Genomic DNA, 20,907 nt, shown 5'->3' with positions numbered 1-20,907 from the left:
CTGTTTTGCTGACACTGCAGTCAAATACGCAGGCGCAAGGGGGTGGGGGGGGGTCATCTTCAATGGTTTACAAAATCCCTTTTTCTCACATATTGTACTCTGGCGAAGGTATATTGATGATATTTTTTTGTTATGGTCAGGTACTGAAAATCAGTTGCTACAATTTCATAGTTTTTTTAATACAAGTGATGAACACTTACGTTTTACAGTTAATTGTGATGATTCATGTGTATTCGTTTTTTGGACATTCGTGTTATTAGGGATGACAAAACAAATAATCAAAGATCTTTAAAGAAAACCCACTGACCGTAACACACTTTTGCATGGACAGAGCTACCATCCTACAACTTTGAAACGTAGCTTGCCTATTAGTCAATTTAATCGGATACGTCAAATTTGTAGTACTGAAGAGTCATATAAACAACAAAGTACTGATTTGATTAACAGATTTAGGGAGAGAGGTTACAATGAAGATTGGATACAGTCTGCAGTTAGGAGATTTGAAAATGAAAATCAAGAGACATCTTTAAATAAAAAACGGTTAAAATCAGAAAATAAAACCATTGTATGTGCTGTTCAATATTGTCTTATTTGCTCAGATATATAAAAAAAAGAAAAAAAGATCATAGACAAACATTGGTATATTTTAAAATCCGACCCGATTTTAAAATCAAGGGTGCCATCACTTGTACCACTAAAAATTGTATTTATATGATCAAATGTCCATGTGGGTTATTGTATATAAGAAAAACACAACGTGCTTTAAAAACTAGGATTGCAGAACATCCAAGCAGTATAAACACAAATTATAAAAAAAAAATTGAAAGCAGTACAAAATGCCTTTTTTTAACTTAAAAAAGCATAACCTTTCCACAGTTAGGTATATTGGAATTGAACATAATAAATTACCTAGGAGAAGTGGTGATGTTAACAACATTTTATTAAAAAGAGAAGCTTAATATATTTATACACTTAATGCTTTTTTTCCCCAAGGGTATGAATTTAAAACTTGATCTTAACTCATTTTTCTAATTGGTATTTTTTGTTTTGAAATGTGAATGTTGTTAATGCAAATATTATGGGTACTATGTGTACCCAAATATGTGTGTTGTATAGCTAGGTGATTGCTTCTAGGACAAGTAATTGTAAATTATAAAAAGGATGGGGGACTGGTTGGGTGTTGTCTTATGGTTGTTTGGGGATTTTTGAAAGTTTTTGGATATTGTGTTTGTATTTAAACGTTGCTTCAATGTGGTTGTCTTGTTTTAATTGTGGTATGCTACAACTGTTCACATGATTGACTTTGATTGCTAACAGGTGTAATCAATTGGAACTGTGTTTGAATCTGAGTAGCCTACTTACTGAGCTGTTGCCTTTGTACGTATGTGTGTGTGTGTGTGGGTGCCTGACGAAGGTCTTTGACCGAAACATTACCACTTTTAACTTTTTCTAAATAAAGGGAGAATAACAGTGAGCAGATCTTTTTTGCATTATTTCATAAACATAAAACAAGATGACATAAAACTAATACACGTCTAAGACTTAATCACCTGAGGAATTAAAAGCCATCGTTAATAAATGGGCTTTTAACCTAAATTTAAAACTAGAAATGGTCTGAGCGGTTCTGATACAAAGGGGCAACGAGTTCCAAAGCTTGGGGGGAGCTACTGAAAAAGCACGACCCCCTCTAAGTTTTAATCAAGATCTGGGAACCACTAAAACAGCGGTTCTCTATTCCAGTCCTCGCGCCCCCCAGCTTCACCATCCAGTCCCTGATGTTATATAAGCAGTTCGGAAGAGAGATGATACCAGACCCATTGACTTTTTGAAGTGGCAGATAAATCTGCGTATCATCAGCATAACAATGAAACAAAACTCCATGTTTCCTGAATAAAGTTCCTAAAGGGAGTAAGTACAGTGAAAACAAAAGGGGACGAGAATAGTCCCTTGAGGGACCCCACACTTAAGTGGAGCTGACGTTGACATACTTTTGCTCAATTTCACCACAAACCTTCTATCCGCTAGATACGACCATTTAAGAGCTATACTAAAAATTCCAACATGGTTTTCCAACCGGGAAACCAAAATATTATGATTGATAGTATCAAAGGCTGCACTCAAGTCCAATAACATTAGGATTGACAAGACTCCAGAATCAGCATTTAATAATATATCATTTTGAACCCTTAAAAGTGCTGATTCTGTACTATGTTTTGACCTAAAACCAGATTGAAAAACTAAACCAAAACCAAAAGTGAATTATTTTCCAAGAATTAGGTCAACCAGAACTGGGAACACTTCCCATAACACCCGATGTACTTGTTACATTGTAGGAAGAATGGCATCTACGCTAATATTAGTCTGTTTCATTCTTATTCCGAGGCCACCGTAGCCATACAGATCCAGTCTGTGTCCAGATCAGATGGTGGATCAGCACCTAGAGTTGACCTCTACAAGCCTGAATGTCAGCGGAGAGCATGTCAACTAAATGCGCCCCAGAGACAGATCCCCTGCAAAGACCTCGTCACCTCAACGGCCATCGGCACAAGGCCACAGAAACCAGACGAGTCCTTTACACATTCTGACCTGTGTTGCAGCCTGGAATTAAACCATGCCATGCTGGTTTCATCTGGCCAGGGGAGAACCGGCCCCCAGACTGAGCTTGGTTTCTCCAAAGTTTTATTTATTTATTTATTTATTTTTGGTCACCGTTGGGAGTTTTGGTTCCTTGCCACTGCCGCCTTTGGTTTGCTTAGTTGGGGACGCTTAATTTCTGGCAATATTGATTGCACAGACACTATTGGAAAAGAACTGATCTAAGCTGGATGATGACATCACTGAATCAACAATAAACAATGATCAATGACTTTAACTGAAAAATTTACTGTTTACTATTGTCCTCTTGCATTATCGAACATTATTTTCCTGCTCAAAACTGTAAAGCTGCTTTGATACAATCTGTATTGTATAAAGTGCTATATAAATAAAGATGACTTGACTTATTATTCTTACATCAGTCAGCATGTCAAGACCTCGTACATGCTCATGCTGGGCTGGATTGGCCATCTGGACCATATCTGAAGATAATTTTGAGCATCTCAAGAACCTTTTTCCACTATAAAGAACCTTTTGTGGAATAGACAGATTACAAAAATCCCTATGGTATCCTTATTTTTAAAAGTGTAGTGTGTGTGCAGAAGTTTGTTTAGGATACTCATTCATGCTTAAAAGAGCTTGAGGATTTCCTGCACATAATGTGAAAGTGAAACAGTTGATCCAATGTTTGCATTCATTCCCAGACACAGTGTGTGGGTGTTTAGTCTTTCTGAGTCATTTGGGAATTTCCAGTGAATTACAGTCTAAATCAGTCATAAATACATTTACAATGCAATAAAAGTATATTAATATATCACAGCTACCTTTGGATGATACTAGTAAAGTTCTCTAATTTAAATAGCTAGATAGCTGAGTAAATGTCAGTTTTTTCGTACAATTCTCTTATTTATATTATGTCATAAAGCTATGCAGTTTCTGTGTGAATGATCAGTTGAGGAATTGACTGCGATGCAAGGGCCACCAGCTATAATCTTGCCTGGGGCACCAAACTGGTCAGGGCCTGCCCTGGTTACAACTCTCATCTTTCCAGGACTGATTTAACCTGTAATTTACTGGAAATCACCTAATGACTCAGAAAGATTAAACACCCACACACTAAGTCTGGGAATGAATGGAAACACTGAAGTGTCCATAAATGTGGATGAACTGTTTCACTTTCACATTCTGTGCAGTAAATCCTCAAGCACATCTAAGCGTGAAAGAGCATGTGAGATTCTAATCTACACCGCTACTTAAAAACTCCAAGCAGGAGGGCAATCATTGAGCTAGCACATAGCTATCCTCAGATTCATTCACTTCCCCCACCTACAATCCCTGCCACTACAGAGACTTGAACCTGCAACCTTTGGGTTACAAGTCAAACTCTTTATCCATTAGGCCACGACTGCCCATGTGAGGATAGCTGTATTAAATATTATATAAGTAGCTGTAAGGTCCACGCACTTGGCCCAAGGAAGGTATCCAGTGGTGGATGAAGGTCTCTTGCGTGTTCGGTCTTTTCAGCGCGCAGAGTTATTCAATTTAGGTTTAACTCAAGTCTGACTCCACTTTAGTATCTAATCTGGCTCCATTTTAGTATGACCTCCAATTTAGGTTGAAAGGCAAATTGGTTGTTTGTCGGTCTCTAATTATTCTGACATTTGATTATTCTAGTTAACTCTTTCCTTTGTATTTTCTTGTTCATTAAGAATCTATGTTATTTAGGATGCCTCACGGCGGCCGCTATGCGTGGGCTCCACGATCACAAAACTCGCCATTCTAATCTTTATTCAGAGGTTTGTGGCTAATACTATTTAATATACCTTAAATAGTAGATCTGTTTAGCCCCCTACAGTTACCCATGTAATACTCAAACATTAATCAGCGGTTCTTCTAGAACCCCTGTCAAGACCCCGACAGTTAATATAACAAAACGTACAACTTAATTAACTCTGAAATCATATACATGGTTAACGTAACTGAGTACAACTTAAACTAAGGTCCAGCGGTTAGTCAGAATCTCACCTGATGTGCCCATGCTATGCACGTAACCCTGGACGCAGTTTTGCGGAAAACATAAGCCTTCACTTATTCTTCTTGAGAAAATATGTTCAAGAAAAGTTAAGAATAAATCAAATATAACAATTTATTATTTGTCAGGTAAACTTGTATCATGCCAATTACATAATCAATTCAAAGATATCAAATCAATACAAGACATCAAATTCTAAAAGACAAATCTTAGAGTAAGATGCATACCTGTCCTTTAGAAAAATACATAGTGTGAAGTGTGTGGACACCCTTCACACTACGGGCTTTCTGGCTACAGAATCGCCCCGACCCTTTTGCTGCAATCCTTTAAATACAAAAACAAGATAAAAACATCCCCCAAGGAGGCATGTACAAACAATTGGTATCTGGGTGGCTAGTTTACACCTCAATGGGAAACAGAAGGTAATTTGCATGGAATGACCCTCTACGGTAATCGAAGTATCTCTTAACTCTTAGGATCTGTATTATCTTTTTTGTCTACTTTTGTAAGATTAAGACCATTGTACCACTCACCCTGAGACTATTCAAATGAAACCAAACATGACTGTAAATCTTATTTGCATCCATATAGAACATTATACTATTGACCATGCTGAGTGAATCCAGTGGAGGGAGCAGATGAAAAGGCACTGATGCATATGTGAGAGAGGCGTTTCCTGCACCACCCCTCTGTGGGGTGTCTTGAAGATGCCAGTGTATTTTCTGCTTCTCAGGAGATCAAAGTATTTGAGTTTCTTTTATCCTTACATAGCGATCTCTTTGAGCCCCTATCTAGAGGTTTTCTAGTTTGTCTCTTCAGTGGTCTTGTGTATCCAGGCTAGTATTGCTCACATAGCATAGCTATCTGAGGATAGCTGTGTTCCCCATAGCGCGCGCTACAGGACACAGCGTGAGTTCCCTAGAAGGGGAACGTCTCGGGTTACACGTGTAACCATGGTTTCCCAAGAGGGAACGAGACGCTGCGTCCCCTCGCCATGCCTTCGGCCTGTCTGTTTACATCTCCTTCAGACAACTAAGTTGGTGACGTATTTCAGACGTGTTCTTTTATACTTCTGGGCACCCGCCTATAACATCACAGGCCATGTGGACCTAAATGAAATGAAAACGTACTTACGTGAGTCAGAACTGCCGGCATTTTAGTCTAACGTTAAGCGTCTTCACGACATGGCGGCAGCGGCAACAACAATACTACAGCGAGAATAAAAGTTACGCCTTCTTTCTTTGCGTGAACATTTGGGCGGTGTTATGCAAATCTTCCCACATAGTGAGGTAGATATGTGGGGGCGTGTTAGAACGAGCCGTTTTAGGTAGGTGTGGCTGACTCTTAAATTTATAAAGAATATCTCTTTGGATTTGAGACTTTAGTCTTTGCAACTTTACAGATTTTCTTTATGCACCAAGAGCTTGTAACACTCCAAAGAGAAAGGAAAAAATGAAATTGCATCATATGACCCCTTTAATATATCACAGCTACCTTTGGATGATACTAGTAAAGTTCTCTAATTTAAATAGCTAGATAGCTGAGTAAATGTCAGTTTTTTCGTACAATTCTCTTATTTATATTATGTCATAAAGCTATGCAGTTTCTGTGTGAATGATCAGTTGAGGAATTGACTGCGATGCAAGGGCCACCAGCTATAATCTTGCCTGGGGCACCAAACTGGTCAGGGCCTGCCCTGGTTACAACTCTCATCTTTCCAGGACTGATTTAACCTGTAATTTACTGGAAATCACCTAATGACTCAGAAAGACACTGAGTTTGGGAATGAATGCAGACACTGAAGTGTCCATAAATGTGGATGAACTGTTTCACTTTTACATTCTGTGCAGTAAATCCTCAAGCACATCTAAGCGTGAAAGAGCATGTGAGATTCTAATCTACACCGCTACTTAAAAACTCCAAGCAGGAGGGCAATCATTGAGTTAGCACATAGCTATCCTCTGATTCACTCACTTCCCCCACCTACAATCCCTGCTACTACAGAGACTTGAACCTGCAACCTTTGGGTTACAAGTCAGACTCTTTATCCATTAGGCCACAAATGCCTATGTGAGGATGGGTGTATTAAGTAGCTGTATTAAGTATTATATAAGTAGCAATCTCTTTGAGCTCCTATCTAGAGGTTTTCTAGTTTGTCTCTTCAGTGGTCTTGTGTATCCAGGCTAGTATTGCTCACATAGCATAGCTATCTGAGGATAGCTGTGTTCCCCATAGCGCGCGCTACAGGACACAGCATGAGTTCCCTAGAAGGGGAACGTCTCGGGTTACACGTGTAACCATGGTTTCCCAAGAGGCTTTTTCTATTTGCATGTTTTTTCTTAAGTTGCAGCACATTGAGCTCTCTCGGCCACCGTATGATTCAGTGATGAAAACTAAATTCAATTCTTCTGCTCTAAAAAGACAATAGTGACAGTCATTATTCAGTGTCATGTTAAGCGTCATGTTCAGTTATGTGATTAGGCATGTATTAATTACCTTAGAATATTTATATGCAACATTTTACTAGCAAAACTTGAAGACAAAAACAGAAAGCTTAAAAAAGCTTTTTTAAAACGTCATACAGTTTTAAAGGGGTCATATGATGCAATTAAATTTTTTCCTTTCTCTTTGGAGTGTTACAAGCTCTTGGTGCATATAGAAGATCTGTAAAGTTGCAAAGACTAAAGTCTCAAATCCAAAGAGATATTCTTTATAAAAGTTACCTAAAACGGCTCGTTCTAACACGCACCCACATGTTCACGCAAAGAAAGAAGACACAGTACGGTGAGGGGCGTAACATTTCTGTCTCACGCTTGAGGTATTCGGCCAATCACAACGCACTGGACAGCTGGCCAATCACAGCACACCTCACTTTTCAGAACGATGAGCTTTGTAAAAATCGATGAGTTTCAGAAAGGCGGGGCATAGAGGAGAAACAATAATGTACAGTATGTGGAAACTCATGTGTTTTTTTAACTTTAAACCACATAAACACATTTCATTACACCAAATACACAACATAATGTTCTTTTTAGCAGCATCATATGACCCCTTTAATGCACAATTATTACTATTGTTGTTGAGCTATGGATACACAGAATTATATTTTAACAACATGAAAACTTTTTTTTTTTTATTCTACAATTGCTGAGACTTTTTCATTTAAAAACAAATGTTTGTATTTGGTTATGCCGGTGTGTTTACTTACATTCAGAGGTGGACAGTAACTAAGTACATCTACTTGAGTATTGTACTTAAGTACACTTTTTGAGTATCTGTACTTTACTAGAGTATTATTTTTTCTGGAAACTTATGACTTTAACTTTAACACTACATTTGAAAGACAATTATTGTACTTTTCACTCCACTACGTTTCTGTCAAGGTCCTCAAAGTAGAAAGTTGTTACCATGTAGCAGCTTTGAAAGTCAGTAGGTGATTTTTTTCTTCTCTAAAACGTGACTTTCCCAGCATTTTTTGAGCACTGACAAGTTCCAAATGTGATATTTATTTACAACAATACAATAATAAGAAGTTAATATTATGGTTTATATTGGACACAATATTGTCTGATTTTGCTAAATTGTGTAAGTGAAAATATTACCTATAAAGCCACAGAAGAACTGTTGTGCATCTCCTAATAAAACACAATAGGTGTTGGACTTGAAGCAGCACTGCACAGACTGTTCTGTGTGTGAACATCAAAGTACAACGAGAGCGATTAGACAGCATTTTTTAAATTTTTTGTTTTGATGTCAAATAAGTCTTGCTGTTTTGTTTTTGTGTTAAAGCAGTGTTGCTGTTGTAAAGTTATACAGCTACAGTTGTGTTGCTGAGTTTTAAAACAGGTTTGATTTTTTATTTTCTTCCTTATCACTCTGTATTTACAGGATTTCACTGTCCACTCTGTTCAAATGTGGATGAATGGCTACACACAGATGTGTCCAGAGCTGTGTGAGATCACTACCATCCTGCTTTTGTGGGGGTGGGTAGGGGTGTTAAATCATTATTATTATTTATTTATTTTTTCCCCATAGGTTTTTAACATTCTAAAAACTCTTTATTCCAAAGATACTACAAGCTAGTCAGTGTATTCAGTAGGTGTAATGTATTGTAAGTTGCTTCAGAGGTATTGCATTTGCAAGTATTACATACAACAATAATAAAACAGTGCATTGACATAAAAAAGGAAATTTACTTTTTGTACTTCAGTACTTTTAAAAGCAAGTACTTCTGTACTTTTACTTAAGTAAAAATCTGTCTTTACAACTTTTACTTGTAATGGAGTAATATTTGACAAGCTGTATCTGTACCTTCAGTGGAGTTTGTCCGCCTCTTCATTCATTTTGGGCGGGGTTTGAGTGGTTTTAAATGTTTCTGGGACCTGGCAATTTTGAAACTGATTAAAAGAAAGGTGCACGAAGAACTGAGACGCAGCTCCTGCGACGCTCCACCAAAGACCTTTTGAGAGTTGTAAACTTTGAAAATGTCTGCAAACCAACAATTAAGCTACCATGGAGATGACGACAGTGGTAAGTGCTTTGTAATAGATGGTCTGTATTTACTAACATTGAAAAACTCTACATTTTAATCGTATTTATGTATTCTGTTAATGTACAAAAAAAAAAAAAGGAAAATGTGCCAGTAAATTTCTGCCAGGTCCTCTGTTCATTTTACTTTCATTTACAATAAACGTAATGAACGAAGTGCACAATTCAAAATACAGGTAAAGCACCTGTTATTAGTACCATATGCATTATTTTTACTTTTATTTCTAAAATGTTTCATTTTCTAACTGGTATGTTTTATGTGTAAGGGAGAGCGTGCCACAATCTGATAGCCTACTTTGATTCAGTTTGTGTAACTGTATACTTTTTTCTTTATTCCCCCAAAAGTCTTTGTCCTGTAGGATGAAATACAAATATACAATAGGTCTATACAAAGCAAACTAAAAAATATTTTGCCAATTAAACCTTTTTCATACAAAATAACAGCTTTTTTTTTTAATAATTAAAAATTACCTTATTTTGAAATTTGACAATGAATACACCAAAACACAACTACATAGTTCAAAGTATCAAAACAACTCGTCTTCCCTCCTTTGCTTCCCCGCGGAACCAGAACGAATTCGAAAGCGAGCTGTTGTAAGTTTTCAATAAACAAAGTTTGCAAGGGCTCATGCAATTAATTACATAAAAATGTAATAATCGACTGACAGCCCATATATATATATACACACACAGACATATATATGTATGTATGTATATATGTGTATAATTATTTTATTTACTAGTTTAATGTGCCAATTACAAACAGTGCTTGAAGGGAATAGAATTAGAAAAACACAAAGCAGTAGAATTTCCATAATGCAGTTAAAGTGTTAATAAGATGGGCAGTGTTGTCAAAATCACTCCAAAAGCTCCACGAAAATATGTTCTGATACACAAGCATAAGAGTTTAGGAAGTTTCTAAGAGGCAGTAGTGACCTAATGGTTAGAGAGTCTGACTTGTAACCCAAAGGTCGCAGGTTCGAGTCTCAGTCCCTCAATGCCACAACTGAGATGAGACCTTTAAGCAAGGCACCAGGCGCCACAGCAAAAACGGCTGACCACTGCTCTGTGTGTGTTCACTACTCACTGCTGTGTGTGCACTTGGATGGGTGAAATGCAGAGCACAAATTCTGTGTATGGGACACCATGCTTGGCCACATGTCACAACCTTTTCCTCCTTTTCTTTTGAACACTCAGTGTTGAGGAATGTATAGAAAAACTAAATCTCAGACTAAATCACACCAAGTACAGAACTTGCAAGGTTGATTAAAACCAACTTGTCACATACACAAGGTTCTTCAGTGTGAAATGTCAGCTATAATGATGACACTAACTCTATCAAATAAAGCTTATTTTGTCGGTATATATTTGCACTGCGTAATAGATCATTTTATTTGCAGATGGAGAATCTGATGTACTTCATACCACACGGCTGCATGAAGGACAACCCGATGTAGATTTCACTTTGTCAAGTGAAATTAATAAGAAATTATTAAAAAAGAAAACATGGATAAAAAATGATACTACAAAAAAGCCAAGTGTGCAACTCGCATCAGCTAATGTTTCAGTAAGCAATGTCATAAATATGATTGACACAGCTGACAGACCAGCAGATGCCAATGCAGAGGGCACCTATGCTCGAAGTGGAACATATGCTGTAAGTCCTGAAAATGAACCAGGAAAGAGGATTCCCAGGGCTGGAGCCTTCGCAGAAGCAGGAGTTGGACGAGCTCGTGCTGAATACAGTGTATTTGAGGCAGAAGCCAAAGGCCCAAATGCCTCAGCTGGTGCTGAAGCCAGTGTGGCTGGAGCTGGAGCAATGGCTCGAGCTGAAATTGCCAGTGCATCAGCTCAAGCCGGTCCACTTGGTGTGAAAGTGGGACTTGGAGTTGACACGGGTGCATCTGTTGGTGTGGATGGGTTGGAGGTCAAATTCCTGGGAACCGGATTCTCAGTTGGACCAAAAACCAGTATATCTCTTCTGGGTTCAGAAGTGTCATGTTCAGTCATGTAATCGGACAGGTATTAATTATCTTTGAATATTCATATGTAACATTTTACTACCAGACTGTAAGGACAAAAAGTTTTTTTTTACTTTAACCAGTTTCAGAGCAGAATTAGTATTGCTGTAGAGCTATAAATACACAGAATTATACTTTAACAATATGAAAACAATGTTTTATTTTAGATTTTGTAATTCTACAATTGTTGAGATGGTTGTTTTATTGAAGAATAAATATCTGTATTTGGTTATGCAGGTTTGTTTAATTAGATTACGCCAGCAGCAGTTTGGATCCAACAATTGCGAAGATATCAGGGCGACACCAAAAATTGCAAAGACTTCAGCTGATGCCAACCTTGGATCAACATACAAAATTGCCAAATATTATCCTTATATTGTAATCATTACAAACACAAGCTGTAACTGTTGTCTAACATGTTTGTTGTACTTAGCTGAATACTAATCTTAACTAATATAATGTGTTATATTATATTACAGCTATATGGACATTACTTTGATAGTTCATCTGTGGCTTATTACAGAATACTTTCTAGTTTTAACATTGAAACAAGAATTATCTGTAAAGCTGCTTAGAAGCAATATGTATTGTGAAAAGTGCTATTCAAATAAACCTGAATCGAATGTTTATTGCTTTTCTCTGCAATACTGTCATTCCCAGTGTAACTGTGTTCACAGATCTTTCTGGAGACTTTTAATATCAGTCCTTTTCTATTTATACAATACTAATCTAAAAAAAACAAATCTGCAGTTCTTTTGATCAAACAATATGAAAGCAGCTGTGTTTGTCTCTCTATGAATTTCCAAAAGATCTGAATAAGTGGCCAATTCAATCTAAAGGTCATTTAACTGTTGATGGGAGAAATTAAGCTTTTCAAAACTTCAAATCAACTGAACCAATTGCTTGGTAATGAAATAATGCTTTGGAAATTACTTTTGTGTATTTTCATTTAAAGCAATCAACAATATTCTGAAATACACGGATCTAAACTTTATCTTTTATCTTTTTTTTATTGAAGGAGTAAAGCAACATACATTAAAACAATGAAAGTTAAATTTTCCTTCCTTCTACTTTTACTATAACAACCCCCCCATCCCTTCACTAGACAGCTTAGTTGCAACAAAATAGCGTAGTGTCTTGCAAAATGAAACAATCTTATTACATCTTTTCAAGGCATAGACCCATTGCATACCACTACATAGTGATGATAATAATAGTATTATTATTACAATAATATTATTACAGTATGAATATATAAGAGAAAATTGTGAGACACATTACACCGAGATCAAAACATCAAATACATCATCACAAAAAGAATAAAGAAAAAGATACATATAAAAAGAGTAAAAGTCAACGGCTGGGTAATGCTTTCAGGTTTTTAAAATATGACAAAATGGGTTCCCATTTTGAGTAAAACCTGTCCACCGACCCCCTTCTTTTTCCATAAATGTCTTCAGTTGTGGTTATGTGACCAACTACAAAAATGCAAGATTTTGGTGTATTTTTTTATTAATAATACAAAAATAATTCAAAAGATAATGAGGTCAAACTTTCTATAGCTCTTGACAACTTACAGAGATGCTGTACTTGATCAATAGTACGCTAACCTAATTTTAAAAATTATTTTTAATGCATTATTAGCCTACTTTCATCGAATGACACAGTAATATCCCAGCAGTACGTTTCACCTACAGAACAGTGATGCTGTGTCGCCCTCTAGTGCTGCAGATGCGCTACAGCATCATGAACCATGAACAAAACATTAAAGGGATAGTTCACCCAAAAATGAAAATGTGATGTTTATCTACTTACCCCCAGGGCATCCAAGATGTAGGTGACTTTGTTTCTTCAGTAGAACACAAACGGAGATTTTTAACTCAAACCGTTGCAGTCTGTCAGTCTTATAATGGAGGTGAATAGGATTCACGGCTTTGAGAGTAAAAAAAAAACATACACAAACAAAACCAAATGAAACCCTGCAGCTCGTGACGATACATTGATGTGTAAAGACACAAAATGATCAGTCTGTGCAAGAAACTGAACAGTATATCGTTTTTTACCTCTGATTCACGCAATGTTCGAACCGTTCGAACTCTCCTGAGCGGCGGCGTGTCCTCCTGAGCGTGTTCTCAACAGCAGGCACGTGAGGCGTCGTCTTCTTGCTTTACGGCGGATCGCAGACTTATAAGTGCATTACCGCCACATGTCTCTCAAGTGGACCAATGACACTCCTAATTGAGATTGTAGATAGATATAGTATTTATATGTAGATATAAATACTGTTCAGTTTCTTGCACAGACTGATCGTTTTGTGTCTTTACACATCAATGTATCGTCACGAGCTGCAGGGTTTCATTTGGTTTTGTTTGTGTAGGTTTTTTTTCAAAGCCGTGATTCCTATTCACCTCCATTATAAGACTGACAGACTGCAACGGTTTGAGTTAAAACTCTTCGTTTGTGCTCCACTGAAGAAACAAAGTCACCTACATCTTGGATGCCCTGGGGGTAAGCAGATAAACATCACATTTTCATTTTTGGGTGAACTATCCCTTTAAATCCAAATAAAAATGAAGTTTCTAGCTTTTACATTTCTACGGTTCTAGAAATTTCTAGAACCAAATGCAAAAGTGCTAATTATAGCGCTACGACCCAGAATCGTCTCCATCTAAATTTATGGTCAGGAGCCTCTACTGATGAAGATACAAACTACAAGTTGTTATTCAGGAAATTAAAGGACATTATAAAAACAACAGCTTAGCTTGACATAGCATTTTATATGTCAGTATATCACATTGTGACAGTTTTATTCATATTTATAGCTCACGTTTTAAACAACTTGCAAACTGCTGACATTTTAAATTAAAGAAAAAGTAGAGAAGAATAAAATTCTGATAAAATCGTTAAATATGCTACAAGTGTAGCTAAAATCAACCAAATAAGATTTAAAACCGAATGAATTGCTTGAACTGACAAATACATACATTCAAAATGATGTCCATACACTGCTTGGTGATTATTCTATATCCGTACTTGAATACTACTGTTGACTGGAAAATGAAAGCACTGTTTATTTCATTTGTATCTCTGTTCTGTTGTATTTATCTGAGCTATTGCTTGTAATTTGGTCTCATTTAAGTACTGACTGGTTACTTGTGTTTTTAAATAATGTTTGAACTTTATAGGCCTATTACTAGTTTTGCTGTGATATGGAAACTGCAATCGACCACTAGAATTCAAGATTACATTCATTTAATAACAGCCTTCTTTGAAAAAGATTGCATTGACAAACATTTATAGTGCATTTTCTACGTGTTTATTGCTAAGTTTAGCACAGCAAAAATAGACTCACAAGTCCTTACAAGTAAGCGTGAGATGTATCGTCGCCATGACAACCTGACATGGTCTCTGCAATCATAAAATCACTTGAAAATTATACTTGGAGTTACATGAGTGTGATTATGTAGGTGTGATATGGAAAAGTTCAAATGTTAATTAAAAAGTTATTGATGACTGACCAAAGCAAGTGGCTCTGATTTTATTTTATTTTGATGCAACATACCATATATGTTAATGCATAAATAAAGCATGTCTTCATTAGAAAGCATCTGTATCATGATCCTCAGATCCAGTCAGACACAGTGATCTGACAGCAGGTGTTTGGGGATATAATCGTTTCCTGGCACTGCAATGACAGTGAAGGAGCAGGTCATGAGCTGAGAAAATAGACAAACAAGAAAACACCAGAAATGATTACAATATTTAAGAGCTCTCAACTTTCAATCACAGTAGTTGTTAAGAAAGCTATGTATAAGTATATTTACATATTAATAATTAACACATGCAAAAACTAATGAGAGATCAGTTCACAAATTCAATTACACAATTTGTTTACATGCAAATTACTTTTCATTTATGTATTTATTTGTTTTATACTTTTGTTGTTGTGTTGGACAAAGTGCAAATAGTACATATTAACATTGACACTGAGATGCATATTGCATATGCCTAAAATATATGTGCGTAACCAGAATTTCATAGTTTAAAAAAAAATCTATGTATAGATCATTTTTATTCATATTTAACTAAAAATACAATGCAAAAAATGATCTTAGATTCAATTACACATGAATTCATTTACATGCAAAATATTTTATTTAATTGGAGAAAATGCAAAAAACATATATTAACTAAACCACAATGCAAAAATGATCTATTTATGTAAATTTATGTAATCACACATGAATTCATTTACATTTTTATTTATTTTAAACTATTTTATTTTATTGACCAAAATGCAAATAGTGTATATTAACATTAACTTACATGCAAAATATTTTATTTCATTTATCTTATTTCATTAAACAGATGCAAATAGTATTTAACAATTTTTACATTGGGTTGCAAATTGCATATGCCTAAAATATGTGTGCTTAACCAGAAAATGTTGTGCTTATCACTGGTTTCAGGAAATAAAAATTCGATATTCCACTAAATGCATCACAAAACACAATGAAAATACAAACTCTGAACTCTCATCTAATTATTATTAGATGTTATTTCTCACCTCTGCATTAGACTGCAAAGCACAGTCTGTTAGATTCACACTGGCGTGATTCTCGCAGACCGTCTGCGCAGCTTGTATCTGCAGCATGTATTTAACCCGTGCAGGAGGATAGAGCTGCAACAAACACAATATCTCATCAAATACATCAGAGTAAAGGAGATGTACCTTATACGAGGATCTTGACTCTTACCTGAGCTGTGTCTGAGAAGATATCCACCACTTTAAAGGCATAAGGGTACCTACTCATGCGATTATGGACATCCATGGCAAAGTTGGCCACATTAATGACATTATGGTTGTAATCTAGTCTCACATTGTCTCCTGAGACAATAAAAGCTGAGAAAATGGATGCAAAAAGAGTGAGAATGCAAACCATCTTGGCAGGTTGTGAATCTGTGGGAACAAAAGCAAAGCCAAAATCATCTGGGTGTATCCGTATGAGGGTGGAAACATTGACAGCCATAAAATCCTGACAGTTTAACACACCTCTATTTACCTGCTGCATAAGAGCTTCTCGTGTTTCTGCATCCTGCTGATGGACAGACGCACATGCTTGACTCATCAAATGCAGATGATCACAGAAAATCCATCTCATATTCTCATGTTCTTCACTACAGCTGCACTGATGTGTTTACATCATCTTTCAGGTCATATGACCAGACCAGCTGCATGCATCAGGACCCGACACTGAGCAGTCCACATTATCTCCTGCTTAAAAAGACTTAAGGAACTATTCTTTTTGGTTTTAGATGGTCTAAGTTGGTTCTGAGCACTTTAAACTATCAATCCAAACCAGTCTGACTAGCATGACCGTGCACATGAACCACTTCAAGCTGGTTTGAACAGCAGGAAAGTGTTAATATTTGATAGAAATGATCCACGTTTGCATGCTGTGTTAACATGAACAACATGTGAAACTGAAGTGCACTGCTGTTTTGTCTTTGAAAACAACTTCCTTGACTTTGCACTCGGCATTGAGAGTTTTTGTTAACCCTTTGTTTGTCTTCTGATTTCCATGAGCGTCTTGTGTGCACAAAATGATCATTCTTGGGACTGAGGAGCTCAAACAAGCTGAAAGTGTTTTGAAGCAGAGTTTTCCCGAGTCCATCAAGGTGTGCTGATTCTAGAAAGGTTTACGTACTTTACTTTTGACTGAAAAGGTTAAACTATCGGATTACCACAGCTTTTATTTTCACTCTCTCAAGAGCCACTGGGTAACTAACAGCTGTTTAATTCACTTGTTTTCCAGGTTTATGGCTGCATATTCAACATAAACAGAGGGAAACCTCACAATCTGGAGGTTATTGCAGATCAGTGGCCAGATTTCACTGTCATTATGTACAATTTTACTGTGCACTGCAAAAAAAATCTGTGACTTTTACGGTAAAATACCGGCAGCTGTGTTTGCCAGAACTTCACCGTAAAAAATATGGTAGCAACATTTTAGGTTTTACAGATTTAATTTAAATTCACAATAAAATACCGTATTTCAATAACTGATGTAATGTTAATAAACCAACATATTGAAGTGTTAATATCTGTTTTGAACCATTGTAATGCACTAATAACCACCAAAAACTGGTGGTGATGAGAAAGTCACGTGATGAACCAAAACTCATCATAAACAGCTTTTCTACGAGCTGAGGAGGACAATACTTATACACAGAATAAGTTGATTTAACAACATTAGATGTAAGATTAAACCCTAATGTACACATCTGATATAATATCTGTTTTGAACCACTGAAATGCACTGATAACCACCAAAAACTGGTGGTGATGAGAAAGTCACGTGATGAACCAAAGCTCATCATAAACAGCTTTTCTACGAGCTGAGGAGGACAATACTTATACACAGAATAAGTTGATTTAACAACATTAGATGTAAGATTAAACCCTAATGTACACATCTGATAAGAAAAAACGAAGAAGAAATGTTATTTCAACAAAAAAAACATCAAATATGAAGTGTCATGCAGGGAATTCTGGGAGTGTCAATTTACGGTTTTTCACTGTAAATTATACAATGACTTTTTCTTTTTCACTTCCAAAAACCGTATTTTTAACAGTATTTTACTGTAAAATTACATTAAATGTAATTACATTTATTCACCGAATATAGTATGGAAACTTACTGTTAACCAGTTAACAGGTTTTTACTGTAGCATTTTTACTTTTAAAATCACAATCATTTTTTACAGTGTATATACAGTATATATATATATATATGTATTTTTTTTTATCAGGGCACAAAGGATCGAGAAGGAGATTTCAACATATACAGCATCTACTCAACGAGCAAAGACAGCCTGAAAAACTTTCTGAACACACCTGGTGTGATCAATAAAGATGCATTCACATTATTAGCAGGTACACACTCTATTCCTCATCAAATTCATTGCCTGAAATAACTAGTTTTGAGACTGTGACTGAATGAACCATGCACAAACCTGTTGGCCGCAATAAAGGGGTTGACATCAGGCATTTAGAAGCAGTTCAGGAGTTTGCAGATCAGCATGGACTTCCGTGGAAAGTTCAAGGAGTGATGAAGGTCTTACTGCTGCAGGATGAAGGACAGCTGCAGCTTAAAGAGAGGTAGGGGAGAGCGGGGCACAAAGTAACACTTTTTGACTTTCTCAAATTATGTAAATCCACATGGGGTTCAGAGTAAAAAAATTTTTTATTAAAATGTCAACTCGCACATCATTAAAACAACAGTTAGTATATTAGTACACAATAAATATCGCACACTCCTCGCTCATTTACTTTCTCCATGCGAAGCTGTCCAGTGCGTCACAGTGTCGTTTAATATTGCACACATTTACCACAGCCACGAGTTGTGATTAAACATACCTGTCGGCGTTGAGATTAGGGGAGAGCGGGGCACAAAGTAACACTTTTTGACTTTCTCAAATTATGTAAATCCACATGGGGTTCAGAGTATTATTTTTTTTATCCACAGTAATTTCACATTTGTGTAGTACAAATATGTCACTTTGTTTCATAATTACAGTGTAAACGTTATTCTTTATTTACCCTCAAATATTGGAAGTGAAATGTGACAACATGCCCCGTAGGTGGGGTACATTGTAACATCTGAGGGGCACGTCGTAACATATAACAGCTTAAAATGTTATCTGATCGAATGAAAAAAATATACAAGACAAACTAAAATATTTTGTCAATAAAATAAAATAATTATTTATTTCAAATAAAATAATGGCGTTTTTTAAGAATTAAAAATAATCTGATTTTGGAGTTTGACAATGAACACATTGCAACCATGCTTGGGACGGCCCACATAAACGAGCCAAAATGCTTTACATGTCTTGAAATCATAATTTCTTAATATTAAACATTGACTGTCAGTCCTTATTCACCTGTTTCTCGTCGTTTATCATTAAAATGTATTAAAGTAAATAGTGTGATTTACATAGAATAGCACATTGTAACACAGCGTTACAACATACCCCATCTGACAACTGACATTTAAAACTGGTTACTGTCTTCTGATAGTTAGCGAAGCATTAAAAAATAATTTAAACTGACAAATAACAGATTTAAGATTAAAATAATAGCAGATTTGTCTCATTTTAAATGAGTAGTAAAAACTGAGATGAAAAATTTACTTAAGCCAGAAATATAATTTTACTATGGTTAAAATAAATGTTTAGCGATATCTTCTAAAGACTTTTGAATTTTGCCGCACTTTTTTTCTCTATATAATGTTGATATAGTAACTAGTAAATGCTGTAAATTTGGTTATGCTAGCATGTGTGGAAATATTTAAACCACGTGTGCTACAACTTACCACGCGCTCCCCTACTTACTCTTAAACGCCAAATATTATCTTTTCCAACACAGAATGTAAGCTTTTACCTTGAAATATCAGTTTCAAAATTATTCTGATGACATACACTTGCTTCTAAATAAGGCAAATGGCTCTTGTTTCTTTGACAAACGGAAGTTCGCTGAGCGGGTACGAAATACCGCGAAAATAGCAGATTGCTTTACGGCAGCAATAAATGCACGTCTAAAGATAAGGACTACGCTGAATAAACTGCTTTTGTGGAAAAACAGCTTATCGTTTAATGAATCTACAGCATATTGGCTAATATTCAACATGTTTGCCATTAAACATTTGTTTTTGGATTGATCTGTTGTTAAGAGTTTATGGACACGGACAATTTTGCGACAGGTTTTCAGTACTTTTCATTCATTTCTATGATAACAACCTGATTGTTCTGAGATAAACACTCCATTCATAGATGTAAGTATTTAAAGGTGAAACCCCATTTCAACAGATGGAAGATTGATTTGAAGTTATTTGTAAATCTCTTCAATGACGGAGAGAAATGCCCTGAAACTTCTTTTCGTTTTAGACTTAATTGTTTTCATTTCTTGAATGAGACGCTCGCCTTTCCATCTTTTTATTTATTTTTCTATTCAATTACTATTGATTTTTTTATATATATAATTTGCTTTATTAAAAGGCTGTATCAACACGAAAAACATTTGTAGGGTAGTTGACATATGCCATAAATGTTTGTATTTGAATTCTGTTTGAGCATTAAAAAATTAAAAATTTAAATTCTATGGTATCCGCAAACAGCTGTCGCGTAACTATGACAGAAATTCAATGACGTCAAGGCTGTAATGTGATTGGTTATCAAAGCACACCTGATCAAAGTTGGCCTTTAAGCTGCTGACCCCAATAATAAGAGCAGCCTAAGGTAATATGATAAGCTATATCATAAGAGTACCGCTATCACTGTTATTACAACAGTGTCAATTCCACTCACTTATCTGAAGGGGGCTCTAAAGTCGCAAATATACGTAGAACTACTACATAGTTTCTTTAATATCCCAAAACATGTCCATGCAGCATAAACAAAAACATTATCCCATTGTTATAATTTTCATTTATTTATATGAGTTTTGCGGCTTTTGCAGGGTTTGAAATTTTTTTTAACTAAACAGCACATTTTATTTGCTTTAAAGGGGTCATAGGATGCTACATGCACTTTTACAAGTTGTTTGAACTGAAATGTGTGTTGGTAGTGTGTACACAACCACCCTATACTGATAAAAATCCACCCAGTGGTTTTTTTTTAATCTGGTTAAATGTTTTCCCCTTTCACAAA

At 35.9% G+C, this 20,907-nt stretch overlaps 2 protein-coding genes across 2 annotated transcripts in view; both read left to right on the top strand.

Moving 5' to 3' along the window:
- The first annotated feature begins 9,044 nt into the window (after nt 1-9,044).
- Nucleotides 9,045-11,527, top strand: LOC107557405 (uncharacterized). The gene is made up of 3 exons (XM_016240812.1): nt 9,045-9,157; nt 10,576-11,197; nt 11,434-11,527. Exons 1-2 carry the CDS (start codon nt 9,112-9,114, stop codon nt 11,187-11,189), a joined length of 660 nt encoding a protein of 219 aa, XP_016096298.1. The 5' UTR covers nt 9,045-9,111; the 3' UTR covers nt 11,190-11,197; nt 11,434-11,527.
- Nucleotides 11,528-16,458: 4,931 nt separating this feature from the next.
- Nucleotides 16,459-20,907, top strand: part of LOC107557404 (glycine N-acyltransferase-like protein 3) — a 6,043-nt gene continuing 1,594 nt past the window's right edge. Inside the window, exons 1-4 of the mRNA XM_016240811.1 lie at nt 16,459-16,875; nt 17,013-17,101; nt 17,976-18,133; nt 18,232-18,358. Of these exons, the coding sequence (XP_016096297.1) occupies nt 16,801-16,875; nt 17,013-17,101; nt 17,976-18,133; nt 18,232-18,358 (449 nt within the window). The 5' untranslated portion in view covers nt 16,459-16,800. The remainder of the gene's footprint in view (nt 16,876-17,012; nt 17,102-17,975; nt 18,134-18,231; nt 18,359-20,907) is intronic.

This window comes from Sinocyclocheilus grahami, unplaced genomic scaffold (assembly GCF_001515645.1).
Source record: "Sinocyclocheilus grahami isolate Dianchi unplaced genomic scaffold, SAMN03320097.WGS_v1.1 scaffold601.1, whole genome shotgun sequence".
Taxonomy (NCBI): Eukaryota; Metazoa; Chordata; class Actinopteri; order Cypriniformes; family Cyprinidae; genus Sinocyclocheilus; species Sinocyclocheilus grahami.
Note: the sequence above shows the minus strand (reverse complement) of the source record. Positions and strands in the feature narration are given on the sequence as shown.